At 40.0% G+C, this 27150-nt stretch overlaps 3 protein-coding genes across 3 annotated transcripts; all 3 read right to left on the reverse strand.

The window, feature by feature from the left end:
• Positions 1-2118: 2118 nt before the first annotated feature.
• LOC103979988 (uncharacterized membrane protein At1g16860) lies at positions 2119-8559 on the reverse strand. Its single transcript, XM_009396269.3, has 4 exons — positions 7826-8559; positions 7004-7123; positions 4205-4416; positions 2119-2729 (listed from the first exon to the last, which is right to left on the reverse strand). The coding sequence occupies exons 1-4, from the start codon at positions 8513-8515 to the stop codon at positions 2537-2539; spliced, it is 1215 nt and encodes a 404-aa protein (XP_009394544.2). The 5' UTR covers positions 8516-8559; the 3' UTR covers positions 2119-2536.
• A 9071-nt stretch (positions 8560-17630) lies between these two features.
• LOC103979987 (transcription factor MYB44) lies at positions 17631-18815 on the reverse strand. The gene has a single exon (XM_009396268.3). The coding sequence runs from the start codon at positions 18632-18634 to the stop codon at positions 17732-17734; it is 903 nt and encodes a 300-aa protein (XP_009394543.3). The 5' UTR covers positions 18635-18815; the 3' UTR covers positions 17631-17731.
• A 3815-nt stretch (positions 18816-22630) lies between these two features.
• Positions 22631-27068, reverse strand: LOC135633789 (protein TIC 21, chloroplastic-like). Its single transcript, XM_065143701.1, has 4 exons — positions 26684-27068; positions 25331-25588; positions 23455-23658; positions 22631-22884 (listed from the first exon to the last, which is right to left on the reverse strand). Exons 1-4 carry the CDS (start codon positions 26981-26983, stop codon positions 22771-22773), a joined length of 876 nt encoding a protein of 291 aa, XP_064999773.1. The 5' UTR covers positions 26984-27068; the 3' UTR covers positions 22631-22770.
• Between the last annotated feature and the right edge of the window lie 82 nt (positions 27069-27150).

Consider the following 27150-nt stretch of genomic DNA (forward strand, 5'->3'; position numbering starts at 1 on the left):
ATGGCTTCATCTTTGCACGACACCCTTTAACCTATCTATATTCATAAGAATTCACACCTTTGTCAAACTTCCACATATATATATATATATATATATATATGGGAAGGAGGACTCTTATTCGAGTGAGGAGATCGCAGGTGTCCGTGAATCTGATAGGCTGCCATCGTCAAAGAACAATAGAACATGAAAAGTCTGTTGGTTGCACAAATACCGGGAGGTGAGGGGATTTTCCATAATGGATCTGGTACGATCACCCCCTTGTATGTTTACCTAACATCTGCAATCAAGAAAAGTGGCCAAAAAAAATTTTTTAGGCGTCTAATTGTCCAAATTCGATGACGGTATTCACACCTGGTGGTAAGCGGATTTTTCATAATAGGTCTGGTACGATCACCGTCACGTATGCTTACCTAACATATGCAATCAAGAAAAGTTAGTTACCAAAAAAGTTTTTAAACGTCAAATCGTCTAAATTCGACGACGGTATTTGCACTGGCTGGTAAGCAGATTTTTCAGACTGACGTCCTATATGATCACCCCACGTGTTGTTACCACACACCCGCGAATCGATAATGTGACCAAAAAATATATTATTACCTTCAAATCGTCGAAATCTTGATGGTAGTATACTCACAGGGCGGTGAGGGGATTTTCCAGGAAGGAGCGGTGTGATGATCAGCGGTATGTGTAAGCTTATCTGAGACGTTTTCGTGCGAATCAAAAAGTTGGGCGGAATCTAATTCCTTTACTACCCCGTAGAGCAGCTATAACCCATGAAGCCTCACGCACCGACCAATTCCTCTCCTCGCACCAGCGAAGCACGTATATGTGACGGGCATCGCCTTCCTTGCGTCGGCGGTGGTGGTTCATCGGGACCCCCATGTCTGCCGCAAAAGACACAGACGAGTGAAGAAGGGGATCAACTGCCTCGGTCGCGTCGGATGAGTGTAAAGATGTTACGTCTTATTCCTTGGATATGTATTTTTGTGACATCTTAATGACGACCGCTTTCCATCTTTCTTTCTATGGTGGAAAGACCGCTTTCCATCTTACATTACCATAGATGGGTCGATGTTATCCAAAATAAAATATTCTGCATATATTACTTTATCTTCCTCGAATGATTGATTGATAAAAAATGAGACTTTGAATCATCATATAAATAGAGGATCTATCTTTCTTTCGATGTTATTTAAAAATTCTTTATCAGATCTATAAATATATTATCATCAGATCTAAGAATTATAACGATATCGATATGTCAAGAGAACTAAATTTACCTATAGAACTATAGCAATAAAGAATATTTTTTAAACTTAAGAAAAAAAATTTAAAATAAATTATTTGAAGTTAGAGTTGATCACATACAGACTAAGTTAAATGACAGTTATATGTATTCCTAAATCATTAGTTAATCCTAAATCATTAGTTAAAATACTTAAGTTAAGATTAAGAATAATATATTCATCAGATTATTTCACACTGTTGACGCATTCACGGTTATCTTTGTCAATGGGTCTCGATAATGATCCTTCCGTAGGTTCACCTACGAAAACCTTGTTACAACTTTTCCTTCCTCTAAATGATAAGATTCAATGGACTTCTCACGACGGATCATTATCGTGTCGTCCGTCACCATTGAATTGGCAACTAACTAATTACTCGAGAAGCAATCCTTCATTGGAGGACAAGCATGTTTCTTTGGATCTTTGCCAATTTTAGGTATATTTGAGCAACTGTGAGAAAATAGTAAATGTAAAAGAAATTTTAAAGAAGGAACAAAAAAAAGCATGTAATTTCATATTAAGGTATTTAAAATATGATTGATAAGATATCTTCGATATCATGGTATTAAAAAAAATCAGGAAAAAAATAATAACCGATAAGGTCAGCAGCATATATTATTCTTCCAATTTCATCCCTCCTTTTAGAAATGTGATACCCAAATTCAATTCAAAATTTTAATGTAACTTATCAACACTAAATCAATTCATCTCCTCTTCTGAAAGGATACATGCATTAGAGGCCGAGAAACGCAACAGGGATATCGAATGGCAGTCGCTCCCGATGCGATTTCATCATCATTGTTATCGACGATGACACTTGCGATGTATGCTGTACTCTGTAGCAGCTAATCATTTAGGTTTACTAGCTGCAATATAACAGGGAAGAAGAATAACTGTACACTTTCTTTGTTCTTCTTCATTACAATGTCCACAGGCTTCAACTCAGAAACCAGCCATGAAGGTTCTCACAGATAAGCAGACTGAGAAGGCTTTATCGCTTGCCACCCTCATCTTAGTTTATGCCACATCAATGTACAAGAAATACATACAAATCCGACTTCAGCCAAAAAAGACCTACTGAAACTGAAGAAGGCCAGATTCCATCTGTAGACACTCTACACTTTATTTTGGATCGACATCGAACTAAAGCAGAGAAAGAAGGTATGCATGGATATGTAAAGCTCATCTAGTTTCACCTGTTCTCTTCTTTGGCTGGAGGCTAGAGGAAGGATGGGATGGCTTTACAGTACTTACACCTGATATACCACCTCATCCGGTCGTTCATCTCCTATTAGGATGAGGCCCTCGACAGACATCGGAAAGAAAAATCTCCTCCATTGGCAACCAGTTGATACGATATCTTCCGGTGGATCGATCATGATTAGGTTTTCATGCTTCCTGAGGATACCCATCACACTTGCAGTATTGCCCTCTTTGATGTACCTATTATGTTCAGCAAATGTGATGATGAAATTGAAAACATAAAACTATGGAAGTTCAAAAGACAACAGTAAAGGCTTTCTCATGTCATCATCAAGACTAAATGCTTACTGAATCTCAGAATTCGTAAAGAGAACAACAACCAATATACAAAGAAATAAAATGACAATAAAAAGAAATGAGAATGATATCAATTTCATCCAGATTAGCTTGGTGGTCTTAAACAAGAAAGTACAAGCATACCTTGCTGGTAAAGATGCAGTAATAACACTAGAGACTGGAGATCTAGAGGCATAATAATTTGGCATCTCTTTTAAATATCACCAATACTTAAATGGCATAATGATTTAGAGAAGGCTGACATGCACCAGCTTTCAAAGCTAAGAAGTTTGATGACTACTGCAATCTGTCCTCTTTTTTTCAACTTTTACTCCAAAATCCTTATAATAACTATCCTCTCCATTAAAAACTGATGAATAATGGATACAGTACACAACACCGAAGATGTACATATGATATGAACGAAGCAAGAGAAGATATTTTCCCATCGGTTTCCCACTATGGTGCTTTCTCCAACAGTAACCTACCTAGAAATGCAACAAGTGATCATTGTAACCCTTAAATAGTCTTCCAAATCATTTCAAGGAAACTTCAGACATCATCGGAAAGAACTCACTTGAAAGAATTTATTCTTTTTTTTTTTTTGCTTAATATAAATTGAAATACGTATACATCAAGTTAATCGAAATAGGTATGTATCACTCAGATTAATAACTTTGTGAACATTTTAAACCATTGGTCTTTCTAAAATTATACATCAAGTTTTCAGATAGCACTATGAATCAGTTATAAAGGGAAAGCCCTTGTGCATAAGGAAACATATTACACCATGAGGTGGCTATTACTTGGAAGTAGGGAATGATCAGTTTATTGTTCATCCTCAAAAGTAGAATACTATATATCAGAATGTGAAATAATGTGAAAGGTAAATGGTGGGGATTGAATCCGCAGAACATGGATCTATAATTATTGCCTCAAGCTTATGCTCCACCTTTTCATGTTTGTCCGGAAGATATGGTAAAGTGCAGCCCGTTTATCCAATCTATTTTGGTACAAATCAACATTCCAAAACTCTACTTGAAAGCATTCCTAGTTGAGTTAACTCAGCCTCAATCGATCAAGTTCAAGACCCAACAATAACAACTTATATGTAGGTGCTGACCAGTAAAGATTTTGACTGATTATTGCAAAGTCCTGACCTCGAATACTGCCTTCACTACTTATCCTTTTCACAAAAACTTATATATAATATTTGTATATTTTTATTTTCATTACTTGATTTTGTATATTTATGCTTAATATACAAATGGAATATAAAAATTCCCAAATTTAAAGCCTCTGCTGAAGAAAGGAATATTCTAATTGGAGCATGACATGGAATCACCATATTCTAATTAGTCAATTTCAAAATGTCTTACCCTTCTTTAAGGCGCATTATGTGACTACCACTGGTAATATTGTGCTCTGTCAGCCAACTTAGAAAGTCTGGAGATAGCTCTTTATTATCCTTGTTTATTTCCATGACAGTTGCAGGTTTAACAAAACAAGTAACTCTGGCTCCATTTCCTGCTCTCACAAGAAACCTTGTCCCAGTATCTGGATCAGATATATAGAAATCTGCAACATACCTCTGCCAAAATGAGCAAAAAAACTAGTCAACACTTGGCAACACTTCTTCAACATTGATATCAACAATTAAATGAACATACAGGAAGTATATAACCTTGAGCACTTCGTGTTTACGGCATATGTGAGCTATTCAAACTCATTTAGAGAAATTATTGGGTTTTTGTAAGAGATGCAAAAAGTCAGGTCTTTCTTTTGGGATTGCAATGTGGCAACTAATTTTAGAACTAATTCAATTATTAATGTTAGTATATGATTAATGTCTGATGCTTTATGGTCTAAGCATGGAGAAACAAGAATGTTTTGTTGGACAGCTGACAGCGAGCTTAAAAGCTTTACAGAAAGAAAGATTTGTCAGTTTCGACTAATCTACAACCCAAATCAACAAAATAGTGGGTATTTGCCCATTGTTCTTTAAAATTGCTCATAATGATTTCCACATCACTTCACTTCATTACAGTCTATCTCATCATGCCTTCTTCCATTTATCAGGCAACGCAATCATCTCCTCTTTGAATTTGTTCTGATCTGTAAAATTATGCTCATGCTGTCATGCACCTTGCACATCTCCTTAGTGTCCATCACATGATACTAAAGGCTGATCAAACTTTTACACTATTTTTATTTGTCAATTATCATTCTACTATTATAGTCCTCATGCTCTGGAAAACTCTTTTTTCCCTTATGATGGTAAAGGTCTTGTGTCTATTGTGTCATAAATCAATACCAACCACCTTTGATCCATGCAGGTCATGGATTCATCACATAGTTTGCAGATCGCCCAGCAGTGATTTGATCCTCTAAGCCCAATGCTAATCCTTCCAATTTTTTAAGTGATCATCAGGAACAGTCAGAAGTCAGCTTGTGTCTATTGACACCAAGTTGATCCAACTTATCCTGTAAATTGAGATTTTCCCGACAGTTGAGTTAATTCTTGGTAATTTGAGCTGGTTCTGGCTGATCCATCCATCCTGCTGATGCTGTTTTATCTCCAACATATTTCCTGTTAATCTCAAACTCCTTCTAATAGTTCTGAAAAACACAATCCTGTGATTTAATTTGGTCAATTCTGGTCTTAGAATCCAAGGCAGATCCTGGAAGAACCTTAATTCATGAGATTCATAAATGTCCACCTTATCAAGCACGCTCAGTAAAATAGGCATTTGTTGATTCGCTTGCTTTTTCTGCACATGATGGCTCAATTATCGCAGTATCTATTGCAAGTTTGTCTCTCACAAATGTTATCAACTTGTTGATTTTACAAAATTCCTTCTTTTTGAATTATAATGTAACATTGAGAAACTTCCCATTTACAATCAGGAATTGAAGATATGCAAATTGGCTTGTCATAATATTAACTTGAACATCATATGCAATAATCAGAAGGCTTTCTATTTGTTTCAGTATAATGATCGAACATCGGAAATCATCAACGGTGATTTTTGTAATTTTTTTAGTAACAATAATTGAAGTTCCAACTATTTAGAGTTGGCTGCATGGATTTTTTGCTGCCACCGAGATCTGTAAAAAATCATATGTTTAGTTAAATTTAGATTACTTATATTTTTATTTATAATTTCTATTAAAGGTTTTTAGATTTTCCTCTACCTCTCCTCATACTATTAATATTGATTATTTCATCTCTTCTGTCTATCATATCCCGAGGTCAAGCACATGCCCATACCATCTTAATTAATTTTCTCTCATCTTATCTTCTATCAAAGTGATACGTAGTTGTTCACGAATAAATGTATTTCTGTTCTTATCTTTCCTAGTAACTCCACGTATCCATCTCAATATTCTCATCTCAACAACATAATTTTTTTTGTATATTTTGTTTCTTGACTGCCCAACACTCAAATCCATAAAACATAGTTGGTCTCACAACTGTCTTATAAAATTTTACTTTTACTCTCAAAAGTATCAAATGATCACACAAGATTTCTGATGTCTCTCGTTATTTTAACTATTCTGTTTTTACTCTATGAATAATATCTTTATTGATCTATTTATCTTGTTAAATAATTGATCTAAGATATCTAAGACTTTTACTTAAAGGGACTTCTTGTTCATCCAAGTTGTTAATCTAACTCTATTTTTGAACTAACTTTTTTACTCCCATTGGTTAAAATGATAAGAGAACCCTTGACTATTTGGCACCACATCCGGGCACCGATGTGATGGGCCACTTCCAGATGACCTCCTAGCCCACCATTTACAATTCGAGGCACCTAGGTGGTGTTGTTATCTCAAAGTAAAGGGCAAAAACATTTATGAACTTTCTGTGATAGAACTAACTAACTACATTAATTCTTGTTCTTTTAGGAAATTATTCATTCAGAATAAGCCAAAAAAGTTAAATTCATCTCTTATGATGTGGCCCGACAACATTTCATAACTTGTTTAATGCAAGAAAGGCATGTATAGTATTAAAAGTAGAGCATATGGAGATCACATTTTGCCAAGTATGGGATAGTTGCAAATAGTACACACATCAACTTTTGTGAACTACACATGAAGTACTTGACGACATTTCTATGTCGCTTACATGAGTGAAACTACTCTACTTGTTAATATATTCAAAGACTGACCTCAGCATATTTCAATCCCCATGTGAAGTGCTTATACTCATATAGCTCGGTCGACGTATATATGCACCTGGAAATATTTCGATAAGATGATTCAAGAGGGATGCTTCCGCAAGTGACATGCTGCATACCAATATTATACATTAATCATGGAAAAATGTGGGAAATTTCAATATCAAGCAAAGCAAAACAGACTACAATGTCTTTATAAAACATATGCGGCTTTTGGAATGTCATTTATGTTATATCAATAAACTACCACTTCAGATTTGAATGATTTTCTAAGATACAATACAACTGAGGATAGTCCACATAATTCATATCTTTATTCACTTCATTTATCTCATTCTTTCCAGTTCTTTCCACAGGATTTAAAACAAGAAGACTTTAACATATTGATTTAGACTGATCCACCATAGATAATGAGTGAGAAATATGATATGTCTACAGAGATACCCCAATGGAGTAACTATGTGCCTCCTGCTAGCCTGATCTAGTATAATTTGTTCCACATTAGCCGGCTCTAAGCATCAAGCTTCTTTAATAGTAAAATGAATGCATCTGGGGCATACTTGTTGGCGATTACCATTAGTGTCTGGAACCCTACAAGGCTCTGTGTTCAGCTAGATTAAAATCAAATCGGTGTTCCAGTAAATGCAGCCAAAATGACATCAAGAGAAGAACCATTCAAGATTGGATGATTCATTGCAATATTACTGCAACCGCGCATCAATTTTGTAATTAGATGAAATATTTCAGATAATATCAGGAAAAGGGCGAAAGAAGCAAATATGAATCACCAAAAAGTAAACAAAGAGAACTTACCCCAGTGATTTTAACAAATTTCCCAATTGGGAGATTTCTGGAATCGATCGAAGTGTTCGGGTAGCACCGCCAGAATCTTTCCACCTCTTTCCTCCCCATCGACCAATTCCACACCGCCAAAACCCCCACGGCAGCCATCAGTGCCGCCACCCCGATCAGTATCTCCGGCCGCCCCACCGCCACCCACACGAACGCCCCCGCCGCCAACCCCGCCACGAAGACCCCCACCAGAACCCACCTCCACACCCTCGACACCCCAAACGCGAACGCCTCCTCCTCCGGCGCCGTCACCGCCCCCCCATACGCCTCGCCCTTATTCTTCCTCGCCGGTCTGGGCGACTGCTCCGGCTGCCCGCCGGACGACCGAGCGGGGCCGGAGGTGATGAGCCCGGTCGGCGGGATCTGGGCGAGCGGACCGGAGGTCTTCCTCGGAACCGGGCCGGAGCCAGAGGAGGGGGCCGACCGAGCGAGCGGCCCGGAGTGGGACTTGGACACAGGCCGCGAGGGGGCGCCCGGGTCCGCGGGGGGGATGTCGAACATCTTACCGAGCTCGCCGGACTTGCGAACGTCTCCGCCGGTGTAGGGCGCCGCCCGCAACCCCACCGCCGGCGCCCGCTCCTTCGGCGGCTCCGGCGGCCCCGACACGATCATCCCGCTGCTCAATTGGTGCGTAGTTCTTCGCACCGACATCTCCACAGTTAACGAACGAAAGAAAGGTCAGTGAGTTGAACAGAGCGAGGGAGGGGAAGTCGACATTTATATACCGGACCCGCGTGAGCGATCTGGGCCGTCCGTTTGGCAGAAGTCTAAACTTCACGTGATACGGAGCTTAAGGTTTAATCTTCCACGACACTAAACCACACGCCCTCCGGTCACCCTTCTCGGTTACCCAGCCCCGTATAGGGTCCCACCCGAAGAAGGTGCCTTTCTCCAACCACAAAACACACGGGTAAAGCGATCGGTATGATAAAGACGGCGTGAAAAAGAACAGCTCTTCGTTCGTTGCTTCGACGCAGAGAGACAGAGTGTGTGTGTGTGTGTGCGGGCTGTTTCGCGTCCCGGCTCTTCTGACGATCGGAGACACGAATGCCGTCGTCGGTCATCTCGTTCATTAATGAGGCCGCATCGGGAAGGTTCGCTTCTCGGTGTGCTGCGGCGCCGTCTTTCGCATTCTGAGATCGATACTACAGTCGTACCAAGTGCTCAGACGGAGAGAAAGAGAAAGAGACCGCGCCATGTACCGGCGAGCCCGTGGGGGAACGGGTGACCGGATGGGTTGCGTTATGGGGTGAGGGGGAGCGGTGGGCCCAGCGAGCACTGCAGCACGTGGCACACTGGCAGCCGGGGGGCCGTCGCTTCGCTCGGGCCGACCGAGGCGCGATGGCGACGGGTCCACGGCGCTGCCGTAGTGGCGGTGGAGAGATCCCGGCCGTCGGATGCGGGATGAAGCGACAGCTGGTCTGTCCACGGCGGGAGATGCGGGCGTCTGTCGGAGCCGCCTGCCGACGCTCCAAGCGGACGGTGGATCTCACCTCACGGAGCTACCGACGGCTAAAAAAGATCCCTCCGTGAGATGCACGGACGACATATGGCGCCTGTCGTGGGGCCCGCCAAGCGTGGGGTCAAGTTAACGTCAGTTGAAGCACCAGGCCGTAACGGGTGATTTAAGCGATGTCAATTATTTATACACGTCTATACGGTACCCGGAGTCTAACTGGCCTCTTACTGGAATCATTCTTCGGTCCCACGCAGCCCCGAATGGTAACAGAGAAAAGTATGCGTGGTATTCTACTGTGGGATCGTAAGCGCTCGTGAGTGGCGACTTCGTCGTATAGTGTGCGTGGGTAACGTGCGCTTTAATTATGCGAATAATTCGGGGACAGCGGGATCACGGGGCAAAGCATCGGGCGGTGATGCCAGCGTCGGCCGAGCTGCGCTGGTCGAGGATCAGACGGCCAAATACGAAGGACAAAAAAAGATCTACTCACACAGTATCTCTCATCTAAAGAGTATTTTATTGTGAACGAGATATCAATTTTGTATTTACAGGGGAAAATGGATCCAATTGAGGGCATAGCATTCTTTAACGTTGTTGTGATGCATGAAGGACACGGCAAGTGAAGTGACAACACTGAGCTGGCTTAGATTGGACCGGACCAATTATTGTGTGGGTTGGAACTGTTCGAAACGCATTATGGAGAAGGATCACCAGAAGTTCCTGTACAAAACATCACGTGGATAAGGTATATTTGGATCGATCACATCATGAATATGGAGATTTCATCAAAATAGATCGGCTCATCATTGCCTCAGTATCAGAGAATCGAATACACAACATGTTGTCTTATATATATTTTTTTATTTTAAATTATTAATTTTAATGTGAGCATCAAAGAATCAAATCTTTATAGATGCACTATTAATATTAGTTTTGTAGGGAATCAACATATTCGGATTATTTATACCTAATGTTGACATCGAGTCAAAATCCTCTCGAGTTTGGTGACTAACTACGACATCTCCTTTCAACAAAAAGAAAAGGGGTGTGGGGTGAAATTACACTCGAAGCTATATGAGGTGTTTTGCATGTAAAGTTTCGTAAGATTGCATGTGAACGTAAGCGTGTAATGGAAGTGTTTTGCAACTCTTAATTGACGAATGAGATTACAGGTCATCACCGAGGTATTCAGCCATCAGGACAAGAGCTGGACCAGACTGAGGTATTGGCATTGCTAAAGCAAGATAGTGTGGGGGTAATTGCCATGGAGATAGTGTAGGGTGATATAAAAAATAAATATTTTTATGAAAAATTTTAATCTCAATTTTTAAAATTTAAATAATAAATATATTTAAATTTATGATGTATATATTTTAATATAATTCAAAAAACTTTTATCTGATCTACGAACATATCATCATCGGTTCCGAAAGAGAAATCGATGTCAATCTGTAAATTGAATTATAGACTCGTCTTCTATTCTTTTCATGGATGAGGATTATAAATAAAAAAATAAAAAATATATATAATATCTTATTGATTCATTTGACTAAGGAAAGATGAAAGAATACTCCGATATATCTATTTATAGGTGAAACAAAAATCTAAAATAAGTAATTATAAGACTCCCCATGATTATCACATAAAGAATCTTATAATTTTTTATTAATTAATTATCATAATCAGAATCTAATCATATCTATATAAAATCAAAAAAAAAAACCAAAACAAAGGTCATGAGACATGATATATCTTATTAAGGTGTCTCAAGAAGAGAAACTGCTATCTGATCCCATCCATTCCAACTGTGCTGGATCACATTATGGGATTGAGATGGAATAAAAAGCTGAATTCCATTTTTCTGTGTATAAGAAATTGAGATATTGGCATGGAGAGGAAGAAATGAAGATTACATCAGATTTGAGGCATTCAGAACAATATTAGAATGATCAATAAGAGTTAGGATTTGCAAATTTATTAAATTTTATGCAATTGCATTAGAAACTCTAAAATTCAAATTAGCATTAAAATTCCTCCAAATATGTTGAAACGGATAAATCATTGGTGAAAGTAATAAAAGATATTTTGGGTATATATTTTTTATAATATATTATAAATTTAACTATTATCATGAATGTTAATAGTTAATACGAGTTTATTAGATATATATTAGTGAAAGCTATTGAATGATCCATCTATAAGGTCACTCGATTATGTATCCTTCTCCCCTGCTTCTTCCTCTGATGATATCGAGAGAAAAACGAATAAAATAAAAAAAATTAAAATAATATTAAGATTATAAATAATAAATTAAAAAATAATTATTATTTTTAAAGAGTTATCAACCGTAAAAGATTGTCAATAAAAAAAATAACTTTGAATAATAAACATACATTTTTTATGATATTTTCATATACATATAAAAATAATTCAATAGAGTTAATATTTGCATCAATAATTTCTATACTGTATTTACATGGTGAGTGAGACATAAATTTGTAATCTAAAGATGAAAAATCATATATTTTTTTCGATATTCTTTTTCAAAAGCAAGAGGCATTAATTTAAAACCTTCAAACACTTAAGGCATTTATCTAATTCTAAAGCAATTTATTAGCGTTTCTCTGTGCTTAGTTACTCTTAGAAGAAGATATAACTGTAGAGGCTATTTTATTTTCGGGGTATATGGGTAATTTTACTTTCTATACGTAAAGACTCCAAGATTTGAGAGGGGTCAATTCGTAATTTCATTCATTCGTCTCATAAAACGCTAAATGTGTTTTTTAGTGGCGGAGCGGCGACGTTTTGCTTTAATAGATCGGAAGAACGCTCGTCGGCGGCGAACGTAGCGTCCGTCGATTGAATACCTCCTCATCGTCCCTCCCCCGTTTGTCACAAGGAATAGTGGTGGAGGGTCGATGAAGAGGCGTTCGATCGACGGATCCGATGACCGCGGCGGATATGCTGTGGTCGCCCAGAAGAACAAGAGGCAGAGATCCATCGGAGGAGGAGTGGAAGCGGTGGCGGAGCTCGGGGAGGATCTGGTGCTTGCTCAAGCTGGCGGACGCTGGGGAGGGCGGCGTCCGTGATACGGCAGTGGCGTAGGCTGCCGGAGGACGAGCGCCTGGGAGGCGATGTGCACCCGCGACTGTGTCAAGGTGCCCTGCGGCCAGCAGCAGCTCCGGACGGTGGTGCTTGCCCTCGGGGGCTTCCGCCGCCTCCGCTCCCTCTACACCCTCCCGTTCCGCTCGTCCTCCTCCCGCCGCCCCCGGGCCGTTGACGATGACGTGGCGGCCTCACCTCCAGCCCCGGTGGGGCAAAGACGAGGTCCAGCTCTCGCTCTCTGTGCTCTCCATCGGCTGCTTCGCGAAGATGATTCCTAACAACAACCACGGCCGCGGCGGCGGTAGGTGACTCCGAGGACGGACCGCTGGATCTACTCGCCGCCACCTCTTTCCCCTTAAAAATCCAATTTTTATCTTCTTTAGCTGCCTATTATGACTATAAAAGTCCCATTTTTATCAAAATTGTTTGACATGCACAAGAACTACATGAATTGGGAATTCTTGTGGCAAGGAGGACAAGGACAAAAGAAGAGTTGCGGGTTGTGGGTGCGCCAAGAAGAAAAAGAAGGGCCTGCCGACTTCTTTTGTCTTTCTGTCAATTGGTATTGTGGAGGACAGAGGGAGGTGATGGCGTTTGCAGCAGCAGAATTGGATTCCAGTGCTTTGCAAGATGGATGATGACAAGGAGTCGTTTGGCTTCTCGGGAGAAGTAGCTTGTGTGATTGTTTGTGTTGACTTTGATATTTGGAACGTCTCACGTCTTAGTGCCATCATCGACAGCTTGGTTTTGAGATGGAAGGTGGAAGAAGACGTAAGCTTGAAGCTTTGTTGCCGACGGCAACAACTGTAATTTCTTTTCTTTTTTTTGTAAAAATAGTTTTAGCTCTTATTATTTGGCTAAATTAAATTATTTTTTTATTATAATATTAAAATTATATAATCTACATAAATTTTAAGTTCCTGTGATGTTTAATGATGATTTAATAAATACATTAAATCATATTGGTTAGAACGATAAATTTAATTTGAATTATAATATCTATTAATATTAAAGGATGTAAATAGGCATATCTTAATGATAAACTATATATATATACATATATAAAAGCATTTTTATATTTATTTGTAATAAACTAATATTGGGCATTATTATACAATTAATATTTAAATTGTATAATATTATATGATTAGTTTGGGGAAATCAGATATTAAGCCAAATACAGTACAAAATAGTTTTTCCTTCAAATTTTAAATTCAAGCGGCGGAGGGAAAGGGGTCGGCAGGTGGAAAGGAGAGGTGCGGATGATGCGGAGTGCGAACGCCGAAGAAGGCGCCGACGAGGAGACCTCCATAGAGGGAGGACACGCGGCCGCCGATCTATCGGACAGCTCCAATCGCCTCGTCGACGGGGCTTTGCCCACCACGGCCCTCACGTCCACGAAATCACGGTTTCCACCTATCCTTGGTTTTAGGGTTTCCAATCTGTTTCTCGTGTCTTCTTTTATTGCGCCTCTAGCGTTCGTGCGCGATATTTGATTTGCGCCATCGGTTCGGCTGTGAAAGATGATGCAGCCGATGGTTGTAGTGGATAACCCATTAGATGGGGTTCATCTTTTCAGAATCTGCTGCTGAGTTCGCACATTTCACTATGTTCATGTATAATCTATTGGAGGACATCTGTCAACTTATTCCTTTTCGATGTAGTGGCATAGCAAGAAATGGAGCTTTAGTGATGGATATATGGTCGGAGGAGGTAGATCACTTTCTATCAGTGGCTGCTCTGTATTGAGGTTAGATAGTAAGATTTAGTCTGACATGAGGCTGGTTTGCAGAAATGATAAGTTGAATTAGCATGAGTTAGAAGTCAATTATATGTATGTGAACACATTGATGATTCAAGTATGCTAGCAGATAAAAAGTGGAAGTGATGAGCATATAAGAGATGTAGTCCTGTGCTCATGAAGAAAATAAAAGTTTGCCATCCTGGAACTTGATTTTTGCCTCCACAAGTATGCTAGAGCTGCCAGCAAGAGGGTGTAAACTCGAGAATCATTTTTCTTTGAACATGAATATGCAAAAACTAGGAGGTAAATGATCAATATGAGCTGAGGATTAGGCCGGGAAAAAGAGAAAATAATGTCACAAATATAGGGAGGCTAAAAGCAAGGAATATTATAGTGGATAATTAATTTCCAGAGCCTATCTAGGATGAGTTTGGTTGGGACAACTTAAGAACTTATATATCAGACAAAAGCATGGGAGCATCTAGAGCTTATATGCTTACACTTGGAATAAACGGTAAGAACTTTTCTTTTGGAGCAGAATGTGTGCAGTTGAAAACTGGAAATATGTGATCTGGAATATAATCTTTGTAATGCAAATTCAAATTGAATATTGGATGTTAAGAGGAGAAAAAAGAGGTGAGAATCTATAATTCCTAAGCTTTGTTTGTTAAATTGTTTGAATAGATAGCACGAGGTACTCATGGGTGTACTGCATCTACATAGATCAAGGCAATGTTGTGGTGACTGGTGTTGTCAGAAGTTCTAAAAAGTACTTTCTATATACTTATGCTCAATTTGGTTGTTTGCAAGTGACATACCCAAATATTATGACTTGAAATTTCTAGAAACAAGTGAAATTTCTACAAATACATTTGAAGGCTCATTTTGCATAAGATATTAGGAATCCACTATGTAGCTGATATAAGCATATGAATCCTCTGCTATACCATTTTTTTTGTGATGATCAAAAGAGAACATAGTTTTGCAGAAGTATAAGAGTGCATCATCACCTGGTGCATTGGTTAGATTGTCAATATAGGGACACTTTCTGTCCCACAAATGGCAATTGTATTCTTGGTTTACTGGTTATTAAATGAACAAGACTGTCTTTGATGCTATTATACATTAATTATGAACTATGTAAGATGTCCATTCTGGATAATGTATTCTTTGTTGGGGCATAAATTTCCTTTCTGGATAGATCCTGGATACTAATCTTGTGAATTCTTTATGTACGTCTCTTTTTTTATTATGCATTACCAACACTAGAATGGCTGGCCAAACAAAAAGAAGACAAAAAACTAACATTAGCATCGCCTACAGATTGATCTTTCCTTTTGTGTTTGGCTCTGTATTATGGAGTGACACCTATACATTTCACTCTTTTGTATCAGTTAAGCCATTTCTGTTAAAACACATTAGGCTTCTCTGGAAGGGAAATGTTTGACAAAGAGAATAATTTTCCAACCTTCAATTTATTTGTGTAGTTTGAAGAAATATTTATGTGTGATAAATATTATACTTTTTCTAAATCTTCATGATTTAAAAAAATATATAGTATAGTCTTTTTGGTTTCTAATTGTTGCTTATGGACTCTGCTGTTGCACTTAGATCATCTGACCATGTTTTGCAATCTTAATATATTATTTAATCAAATTGGTAGATTCCTGATCAGATGGACCTTGCCTGATGTGTCAGTCTATCACATTCAGTGTATCTTGAAATGTTATCAAAGTTGATCTCCTAACAAGCCAAGCAAAAACACCATTGCTATCTTCTTTAATTCTCTGAATCAGCTACATTGTTGAATTCCCAAACTGCCTTTTCTATTTGTCCCTAAAATTACAGGAATATTGCTAGCCAAAAGGCATGTTCATATTAGCTGTTCTTACTGATGGAAACCCTTGAAATTTGGACATTATTTGAAAAAAAATTTATGCTCTAAGAGGAGTGATTAAATAGTATTTCAGATAACATCTGGGCATCAGTATCTATTCAGATAATATCAGCTATTATTTCCATTTACTGGAGACAAAATAGGTTTGGAAATTTTGAAAGATAAGATTCCAATGCTTCTACTGAATTTAGAAATAAAAATATAAAGTTATTAAGAAAGTGTTTTCAGATAAACTGCTCCATCATTAAGGCTTATTATATGAAGGATATAAATATAAATAACTTCTCCTGCATGAGTATTCCGTGAATGATTCCTCATAGGTTATGATCTATGGTATAGAAAGGGTATGGAAACGAAGTTAAGGAATCAAAACTCCATATATCATTTACGATAATAACTTATTTAACCAGGGTACATATTATGCTTGAAATTAAAGCTGGCTGCTGGTTGGGAATTCATGCTTTTAACATAATTGCAGGCTACTGTTTTTGCAGCAAATACGTTAATCTTTGTTGAGTACAGGCCATCTAATGCAATCTGTTTGCAATACATATCATGATGCTTTTCTGCTTAAGGTTGTGAGACTCCAAGAATGTTATGCACAGAAATCATAAGAAGGGTTTACACATGTATATTGTAGCAAATGGTTTTACTCGTTATGTGCCTGCATTTGGTGTTCTTTTGAAGGTGATGCCTGTTCTCCTGATCCTTGTAATGCTGAAAACTTAGTATTCTTTTTCCCTTATCAAAAGACAAATTGGTAGAGATTTTAGACTTTCCATGACAGCTTTTCATATGCAGGTTTTTGTAGAAAAACTAGAGATGTTTTTTTCTTTCTGCGTATTGATGGATAAATCTGATGCCAAGTAGGGGTTAGCATCACTTGATGTGTGCCGCCTGCACAAACCTCCGAAGGATCTATCAGAACGGCTATTCCTTCACAATTCTTTGCCAAAGAAGCATCTCATTCATGCATTCGAGGTTTGCAAGTAAATATAAAGATTGATTCGTTAATGATACAAGTGAAATCGTTATTCAAGTAATTGAATCCTACTTTTTTCGTTGGTAGTTTTACAATGAGCATCTTCTTCTAGACGAGATGTCGAATGGACAGCGAGTTCGACTGCTTGTTGCTGCCAAACCAAGAATAATGTCGTTGTTTCGTAAGTACTTGTATCTTCCATGTCCCCATATTTCGTGTTGATGGCCTGTCGTTCCTACGTATTCAAAAAATGTCTTTGTCGGAGCGGATGCGCCATTACTATTTATTCGTTGGCAGATTAGCGTTGCTTCGGTGACATGGTCAACCCTGGACGAACTCCTTCGACTCTTCACCTAATCCGTTTACTGGCTTCGGATTGCGACGGTCCAACGGTGGAGACCATACAACCCCACATCATCTGTCCGACACCTTTTCTCGTGGTACGCGTTTAAACCTGTGCAATCATTTATTATTATCCGTACATACATAATTCCACATACGGATGGCCAGGATGATGCCACGCGTCCCAAGTGACCGTCTGGAGTCGATGAAACTGAAACCTAAAAGAGAGTCCGCAAGTTGAAGGCCATTTTAATTAAATTCCCTTTTTAAATTTTCTTTATTCAAGTTGTCTTGCATAATGAAATCGAAAAGGGTAAGCGATTACAGTTGTCTGAGGACTAATCTAATCGATCTTTGACTAGGCCGATCCGTTCCAGGGCGGGTCGCGAATGGTCGCCTCCGGAGCGGCTGCGCGCAGACATGTAGCTGCTCACCTCGCTGCGGATCATATCTTGCATAACTGCCAGTAACTCGGCGCTGAACTGGAACGGTGGATCCCGCGCCCGATCGTCACCTGGATTCTCAGAGCGCCATGTCGGTGGCAGCGCTTCGAGCTGATTCTCGCTGCTGGTGTGGTGCCGGTTGGATGTGCCGATTCGATCCGAACCGGGGAGCGATAGAGTCAGGGATGTCAGGAGATCGTCCTCGGCAACGGAAGACTGGGCCTCGAGACGTAGGTCATGCTGCTGGCTGATGGGGTAAGAGGAAGACGGGGAAGGACGAACCCTGATGTCGCCGGTTATGGGAACCGGACGGTCGACATGAGTCGCCTTGGCTGCACTGTGCTGGCTGGAGTCACTCAACTCCGACCCGGCCGGGCTCGTCGACGCGAGCACCGGCCCTTCGCCGCTAGACCTCTTCGGTGGCTGTGCCGTCGTCTCGCCCTCGCGGTCAACCACCGAGGCGGCGGGGACGGATGGTGCGCACCTGCGTCTGAGGGTGGAGTTCCAGTGGTTCTTAATGGCGTTGTCGGTGCGTCCAGAGAGGAGGCGGGCGATGGTGGCCCACTTGTTGCCGAACCGACGATGGGCGCGGATAATGGTCTCGTCTTCCTCGGGCGTGAAAGGGCGGTGCTCCACCTGAGGCGAAAGCTGGTTGCACCATCGGAGGCGGCACGACTTGCCGGACCGCCCGGGAATGGACCGACCGATTAGAGTCCAGTTCCTCGGCCCGTGCCGCTCCACCAACCGCCGCAGCGCCTCGTCCTCCTCTGTGCTCCACGACCCCTTCGTCCGATCCATCCCCTTGCTCCGCCCAACCACTGAACTCGCCGTCGCCGATATCCTTGGACCAACAGCCCAAACTCCTAACGACAGGATCGAGGAACAAAGGTATGTGATTCGCCCCCTCCTGCTGAGAGTTAGAAGGCAAGGGCGGAATAGGAAAAATACGAGCACGGAAGGCGAAGAGACGGGGTGGGATTATATAGATGAGAGAGGGAATCGCGAGGCGACCGGGAGTAACCGGTTATAGGACGTTACACACACCCGACCGCCTCATCACTCTTCATCGGGAAGGCGGTTCGATTGAGTACAGCTGTCGCCCCCCATCACTTTTGGCGCCTCTTTTCCTACATCAACCACCACATTTCATACGTTTCGCAGTTACACGTGGCGCCTGCATTTTCTCATTCGGAACGCCGCTGGGTCCCATATCCTCCGACCACAAGAGCGGTCGCGGCGAGGTAAGAATAGTTACCAGTTTCCTTCCATCTCTCTGCTGCTGTTATTTCCAAAACTGACTAAACGCTGCCTGCCTCCGCCGCAGAAGGTCGTACCGGCGATGCAGATCGCGTTTCCCCGTCCCAGACTCCCCAACAATAAGATGCACGGCACAAAAGGTACGCGAAGGCCGTTGGCTGCTTTTTTACCTTCGATTCAAATTACTCCATACGGCGTCGCTTTAGTTGACTCTCGCGACGTCTTCTGAAACGGTTGCACGCAACGTTGCGATGCGATCGGACCTTCTGCGAGAGAGAGACGCGAGGATGAGGCGGTGGGTGTGGGAAGGTCGGGCGGTTGGGAACAAAGTTGTAGTTAAGGACGAGACGGAGTATTGTCACGGCGTCTCTCTCCCCAACCACCAAGAAAAACAAACTCCAACGGCGCTAGGTTTGTTTACGGAACGGAGCGTTTCCCAACACCGCTTGATATGCCTGCTTCCTCGGCAGGCGACCTCCAACCTCCACGTGTGTGCATGAGCCATAAATCGGGTCTTCAGTCCGGGCTCGTACCCGACCCGACATTAACACTTGCCTCAGGTTCCAGGTTGAGTTAGAACCGAATCCGATATTAACTCACGCGGCCAGGGCCTCGCGTATGATTCCGGATTCCTCTTTGGCTGAGTTAGATCATGGTTTTAGGTCTAATTTTGGAGTGTTAGAGTCCGTCGACGTCTCTGTTGTGGCATGCCTAGTCACAACATATTATAGGTCCTGCTAAAAGCCACGTTACCCATAGGTTTCACGCGTGATTTAGTGTTCTTGATAGCGCCGCATACAATAATTTAAACCAAAATTCTATGATTCCCTTCTATTTGTTTTTCTTTTTTCTATAAACTTAAAAACTTGCGTCCGTATATGGTCAAGTTGGATTTGGTTTATATTTATGATTGGATTTTTAGATAGTATGAGTACGATTTTGATTCAGAAATTTTGTCCTAATATCGGATTGAGATGACAAATTGTTGTCTAGAGTGTTCGAGTCGATTCTACCCACATAAATTGGGGAACCGTACATCATTTACTCGAGTTCAAGATAAAAAGGTGAGGACGGTGGCAATGGAAGGAAGCAATCATGGCACCATTTGTAAAGCTGTCGTCGAGCAACATCATGATATGCATCGATTTGAAGCAGCGACAAGGAAAACGTGCCCGTGTAAACGCAAATTCCACAGCTAGCAGCTTGTTTGATACGAATTCGAATAGACAAGTAGGTGTACGTCTGACAGAAGAATAAATGTGGATTCGGATTTAGGTACATATGCCGATACGCATAACAGTGATGTCTGTTACGTCTGCAATCACGTGGAGAACGTAGGATAACGCACGTTCCCCGCGGTAGCGAGACCCACGTAGTTGCTCGCCTCCCTCCACGTGTTCAGGTGACCAATGTAGTCAAACCCACGTGTGGGTTTAAAGAGAGTGGGGTTGGGGTCATGTCATCACAATAAATCTAATATACCTATTGTTCTATCTTAAATCTATTATAAATCAAATAAAGGGTATCTGAATCAGGTAAACAAATCGCGCAAGTAAACATGTGCCGTGTGTGGTGCATAATTGTGCTATTCGAAGTGTGCGTGACACTGAAACTTGGGGACGAGATCAAATAGGATAAGAGGCTTTCGAATAATATTCGTGTCAGGGCGGGATTTGCTATGCCATTCCTTTTCTGTTTAACTTCTTCCAAACGGACGGCTCGCTTTCCAGCAAAGAGAGAGAGAGAGAGAGAGAGAGAGAGAGAGAAGGGGGGGCTAAACGACAAGCTAAGATGTCGGTCATCTTCAGCAAAAGAATATGGTGAATATTCAATGATGGCGTTTTCTATTTGATTTATCGTGCTACAAAAGTGATGGGGAACAAAAAGGGAGCGGCGACAAATCCACTTATCCTCCTCATCATTCCACCCTCTCCGGATTATTAAATGGATCGTGAAGCATGTTTGGGATTTCTTTATGGTACTTGGATTAATCATGTTACAGAATAATAAACCCAAAATAGAACTTTGGCATTCATAGGATCCTAAAATTGTTTAATTGAATGGATGTGTCCTTACCAACCCAACAGTCTATGCTAAGTACGTCTTCAATTAGGGTTTAACTCACCAAATCTCTAGGAATTAGAAGTTGATGACAACCAACAGTTCAACCATAAATAAATTCCCACCGAACCCATTCATTATTCCCACTGCCAAGCCGATGACGATCCGATCCATCGGGACAAATGACATGTTGATCGATTGGGACCTTTTTCTCGCTTCCTGTTCCGTTTGTGCTAAGCGAAAATAATCAATCGTGACAAAAACTTCTTCTACCCCTAAGCTATTTTTATCAACAACCGGACTAGATAGTAGCTTGATCAAATCTTGAGTCAATAGAGCAATCGATAGATCAATCATTTTGCACGTTCATTAATGATTACTAGCTATAAAGTATAAAAAATCATGGAAAAAACATAGTTGGCAAACATAGATCTTGAATCTAAAATCTTGAGGACAAGAAACAAAGAGGATGGATAAAGACTTTCAACCACACACTGCATCCAACGAAAAGTAGACAATAACCTTCTTAGATCATCTCAGAATACTAGAATCATAATCCGCCTTTAGGGTTGCAAAAGCAAAACAAAAAACTTGCATCATTTTATGCTCTACTGTGTCGTATCAAGAAACTCATCGGCCAAATTGATCCAAAACTCTCTCCCCAACTTTGACTGAAGAACTGGATTAGGTTGAGGCGGAGACGTATCACCATCCCTTCCCTAAGTCTCAACCCACCCCATCCTCTTCTACCATACCACCCTCTTTATTTCAATACGAGTAATTCTCCACCTCATATTATAATACTCTAATAATTTAACATGCGAGTCTTCAACTATACCATACAACCGAACCCTCTTGTATTTTGATTACTGTGATGTAAGGTGGACACACATGTGGATCATTCATGAATTAGGTACACTGCCAAAGGAAGAACACTTAGCCAAGCATATCACTCGTACCTCTTGAATGAACAACTTAAAAGGGACAACAAGAACAAGGCATGCTATATGGACAAGAACAACGATTTCAGTAGGTGAGCACTGTAGGCTGACCAAGCCAAAATTAACACCTATTTAATTAATATTCGTTCTAAGTTCCAAGGAACGTTTAGCCCACATACTAATAAACACAATACTTGTAGTAGTGGCCCCTACCTTTCCCTTATTCTCTTGGCACTATCAAACTGGGCCAGGAAGCTTAAGACTATGAGAGACCATACCTACTCCTCCTCATCCTCTTACATACACATCGAGCCAACTATTAGATATATTTTCCAATACTTGGGTCATAGTGGCACAAACCCTGAACAAAAATGACACATCTCTTTATATTATCAAGACGAATCCCGCTGCAAGTTCCAAAGTTCTCTTGAGGTTGCCTCTCATAACCCTAATATGAAGAGTCCATAGTTAAGGTTGTGTCGACACCTTGCCTATGATTTCTAAATCTGTTTATACCACATGATTATCTTCTAGATGGCACAAACTCGGGACTGCAGATATGTAATAGAGGCAGCTATCCATCAATTTAATCAACACACAAGCAAGGTGAACAAACAGCACCTTGATTTAAAGGGGCAACTACGTTATTTCGGAGCTGGAAAACTAGCTAAGTAGCTAAGCAGCTTTGGGTATGGGAACAGCTTCCAGATTTGGCAGCGTCACCGCGCGCAGCAGTTCCAATGAGAAGACAAGCCCCAAGAAATGCGAAAGGATAGTGTTGGCTGAAGCCTGTTACAGCAAGCATAACATGAGCAAAGCAGGATAAGCCAAGCAGAACATCATTGTGCATATGTTGTTTTGATTTAACAAATAAACTGATGCTCAACATAACATGTGTGATATAGATATCATCAACTGAGCCTTGTTTGGCTCAATAGCTGTATGTTGTTTAAAAGAACACTTTCTGAATGTCCAGCTATATACATGTTTGGAGCATCAAGAAAAGGCATGTACGTAAAAAAGAGGAAGAAAAAGTATATGTACATCAGGACAAGAAAAAGAATGCAGGTATGAAGTTGCATAGAAACAATAAAATGGTTCTCGATTAGTCACACAAAACTTATATCTACCTGAAATTAGGCATTTAAGTGAATTTTCATGTCAGATACGTGTAAATGCACAGACAAAGTTGCATCTGCAGCTTCACAAGTATCAATAATAGTTTATTCACAAGACATCGGAAAACATGGATATAAGAGATGAATTCAATTGTAAGAGATACCGTGCAGGTGGAGTTTAACAGATAAGGTAAGTCAAGGAAGAGGCTGTCAAGAAAATAAGTATAAGCCACAGATTTACCTGCACTAGGAACACATCCAAGGCCAACACAGGACTCTGACCAGGGGATATCCCCTGGTAGTAAGGAACCGCTGAGGTAGTAAGCGCCTTTGCAACCAGTAAACCGACGGTTGCTTGCATGCCCAGAATTGCAGCACCCATACCCAGAAGATTTAACACTATACCATTTTTTAAGGTCTTTACCACGTCAGCTCGTGGAGGAGCCTGGATGATAACCACAAAATAACGCTTCATAAATTCAATCAAAACACAAGTACCAAGCATTGTAGAGCTTTTCCAGATCAAGTTCCACTATACATATTCACAAATGATGAAAAACAAGGCTCCGTCGAAACAAAAAATGACATGCATGAAAGGAAGGTACTTAATACTCTTTTGCTTCATTCTCCTAAATTTCATCAACAGCCTACGTCACCTCCAAGTATTAGACAACTACATCTTGTCTAAAATTTAACTTACCACAATGTGCTTAAAAAGCTTTAACATGGAAAAAAAATCAGGATAAGTATCTAACAGAAATTCTAGGCAACTTGATTAATACCTTGCAATTTAATTCCTAAATAGCTATATATAACTTCCAGAACTGCAAATTGACCTTTTATTTTCAACATGAACTAACAGAAGAATCAAGCCAAAGGGTCCAGATAATTTTACTGTCATTAGTTGGCTTCTTAATGATTCTACTTTTGTTCCTTATTTTACATGTTTGTTAACTTGTTTCGGGAAGAACAAAAGAAACAATCTCAGTATAAGTATAAACAACAAACAAGGATAATGTGTCCCAGCTGAAATGAAAAGTTCGATCATAATTTTTTTAGTTCCATCATAAGGTCAGGTTATTAAATACAAACCTTATTCCCATACAAGGTTATCCAAAATGATCACGATCATATATTGATATGTGGTTCATACAAGCATAAAGGTGTCATGATACAGAAACAGATCTTGGTGTTGACATGGCCACTAATCTAATCAAGGACATATAAGTAGAGAAGAGTTTAAATTTAAGATATAGACATGGGAATATGGGACCAAACAAATGTATATAGAAACATACATGTAAAATATTTATATAAAATGTTTAAAATTATAATACAAACTACATTAATCAAATTCTGGATCATTGAACTGAGAGAAATATTGGCATTAATTTTTTTAACATATTTCAGTTAATAAAACAATTTATGTATTTTAGAATAACTTTCTTTAAAATTATTCCTTGGTTAATATAGATTTAGTCATTATACTTGGTTTGCCTATGTATTTCCATATTCTTTTCATCCTTTCTCTTCTTTGTTTTCCCCTTTTTTTCTTCTCTTTCTCCTCTTTTTCTCTATCTTTCTTTTCTCTCTTCTGTTAGGTTGATACTTGATAGTTAAGATATATGCAGTGAGATGGTACCTAATATAAAAAAAGGACCTTCAAACCTTGATCATGGAGGTTGCTGAGAAGAAACCTTATTTTGGTACCAAAGCTCACTCTCTTAACCCAATTATTCATCACAATTAGTGTTTTAGATTGAAGCTTCAAGAGGGAAAGAAACTTCCTCAAGCTTCATCAATTGGTGAACAGTCAGGTGTCATTTGGAGTTACCTTCATACTTTTTCTCAAGTTGACTTTAGGTTAGAATTTGAATTAACATGAGCTAGGCCCCCTTACAGCTAATCTTTCTAGATATGGAACAATATGTTGTATAAATGTCATGAAATACATCAAATGACAACTCTGTATGTGCTCAAAAGTTTGCTTATATATATATATATATATATATATATATATATATATATATATATATATATATATATATATATATATATATATATATATATATATATAGAGAGAGAGAGAGAGAGAGAGAGAGAGAGAGAGAGATAACCTTTGCAGGTTCATTAGCTGTTCTCCGGAGTCTATCTGATAGTCTTATGTAACCAAATGACCAGAAGACAGAAATAAATGCAGCTGCAATACCACCAGCAGTCGTATAAAATGTAACCGGTGAGGTGATCTTCCCAGTGACAACTGTGGAGAACGATAAAATAACAGCAGCCACAACAGTGCACACTAACTGCCCCCAGAATCCTAGACTTCCCAACCGCTTAAAGTATCTAGAGGTGTTCTCTAATCTCTTGGAGACCTGCTCACGCATTAGACCAAATTAAAAGGTGATAAAAAGTCTTTTAGATGACAACATAAAGCAGAATTAAGTCAAACAAATGAAAAATAGTTGCAAACCAGCACAGACAAAAGCTCATAGGCAATATACAAAGAAAACCCTGCATTAAAAATCAAACATCAACATCCACAAACAGAAAAGTTAAACAACCATTCATGACTATTCTGTGTCGATTACATACCATCATTGAGCTCTATCAAGAGATATGTGAGCCACAATAGCCTTCTCTATTGCTTCGAATGAAATTTTCCTTTGGTTTTCCCTTTAGCCAACACCTCTAACCCAAATTGTCTCACTTCACCTTATAGCGACATTTAATCATCTTTGATATATAACATCATTACCAACCTAAAGAATCTTCCCACTTTATCTTTAACCGATGATCTCTAGTAGCACTCTAACATACTCATCTTCGTTACAATTTTGTCTTGAACATACTATCTCCTAATCACCTAAAGGTTCAACCATAAAGCAACCATTCTACAGAATTCTCTTTTTAATCTAAGGGATATTCTCCAGCAACATGCACCATAAAGGTTCCTCCTCATCTTACCAAGCTTTATTCATATGTCTGCTAATACAACAAATTCATCAATCTCCCTTTTCTTCAAAAATTCATAACATCAAAAAATTTCCTAAATTCCTTTAACATCTATATCGACTACACCTTCATTTCTTTGTTTTGTATGCCAAAGTTAACCTTCATTATATAAACCCTAAATCTTCTAAATTGCCGATCAATAGGCTAGAAGAAAGTTTATCACTATCCTACATTGGTTAATCAAAACAAAGTATTCTCGTCTTGAATATTTAAAGATGAAAAAGATAATCTGACCAATATGCGCATGTATCTCACCACCTAAAGTTATTAACCAGTAGCTCCATCATAGTTATCTTCAAACACATCGACACATCTATTGTTCCAAAACCCACAAAGTATGTGAAGTTGATTCTATAGTAATATGCAATTTACATCTAATATTTGTTCGATAATTGTCGTCTAAAATCAAACATGGAGGCAGATATAGGAATAAGAAAAGAAATGGAGGGGGGGACCTGCGCGAGCTTTGCCCTCTCGGATTCTTCATCGGAGGAAGGGAAACTCGAGGCCGCTTTTACCAAGATCCGGCGCTTAGGCTCGGGGAAAGGAGATGGGAAGACAGGGAAAGCGAGGGCAGGGGAAGGGGATAGGGTTTTGGAGGGAGCAGATGAGAGATCTGGGCGGCGATGGTACAGAGGGGTAGTGAAGCCGAGGGTTCCGGTACGACGAGGCGGAAGCGGGGGCGAGGAGGATGAGGCCAGCGGGAGCAGCTGGGCGGCGGTGGAACGAACCGGTGGGCGTAGCAGCGCCTGCATTCTGCTGCTGCTGTGTATGATTTCGAGATGGAGCGAGTCGATGTCCGGCGCTCGACCTCTTCTTCGCCCCCTCCTTTTGTTTCGGTTTCTTTTGCAGTTTGCCCCCTGCCATCTTTCTATTTGCATATTATATAATATTTGCATATTATACATATATATATATATAT

Source organism: Musa acuminata, chromosome BXJ3-3 (genome assembly GCF_036884655.1).
Source record: "Musa acuminata AAA Group cultivar baxijiao chromosome BXJ3-3, Cavendish_Baxijiao_AAA, whole genome shotgun sequence".
Classification (NCBI taxonomy): domain Eukaryota; kingdom Viridiplantae; phylum Streptophyta; class Magnoliopsida; order Zingiberales; family Musaceae; genus Musa; species Musa acuminata.

What these genes read in the sequence shown, in the direction of transcription:
- LOC135633789 (XM_065143701.1), bottom strand. Translation starts at nt 26,983, where the DNA reads ATGCAGGCGCTGCTACGCCCACCGGTTCGTTCCACCGCCGCCCAGCTG. An exon ending in CAGCTAATGAACCTGCAAAG is followed by an intron (nt 23,659 to 25,330) that starts GTTATCTCTCTC and finishes GTTATCATCCAG; the next exon opens with GCTCCTCCACGAGCTGACGT. An exon ending in TGGATGTGTTCCTAGTGCAG is followed by an intron (nt 22,885 to 23,454) that starts GTAAATCTGTGG and finishes TTGCTGTAACAG; the next exon opens with GCTTCAGCCAACACTATCCT.
- LOC103979987 (XM_009396268.3), bottom strand. Translation starts at nt 18,634, where the DNA reads ATGGATCGGACGAAGGGGTCGTGGAGCACAGAGGAGGACGAGGCGCTG.
- LOC103979988 (XM_009396269.3), bottom strand. Translation starts at nt 8,515, where the DNA reads ATGTCGGTGCGAAGAACTACGCACCAATTGAGCAGCGGGATGATCGTG. An exon ending in GGGGATTGAAATATGCTGAG is followed by an intron (nt 4,417 to 7,003) that starts GTCAGTCTTTGA and finishes TCATTTTGGCAG; the next exon opens with AGGTATGTTGCAGATTTCTA. An exon ending in ATAATGCGCCTTAAAGAAGG is followed by an intron (nt 2,730 to 4,204) that starts GTAAGACATTTT and finishes TGAACATAATAG; the next exon opens with GTACATCAAAGAGGGCAATA.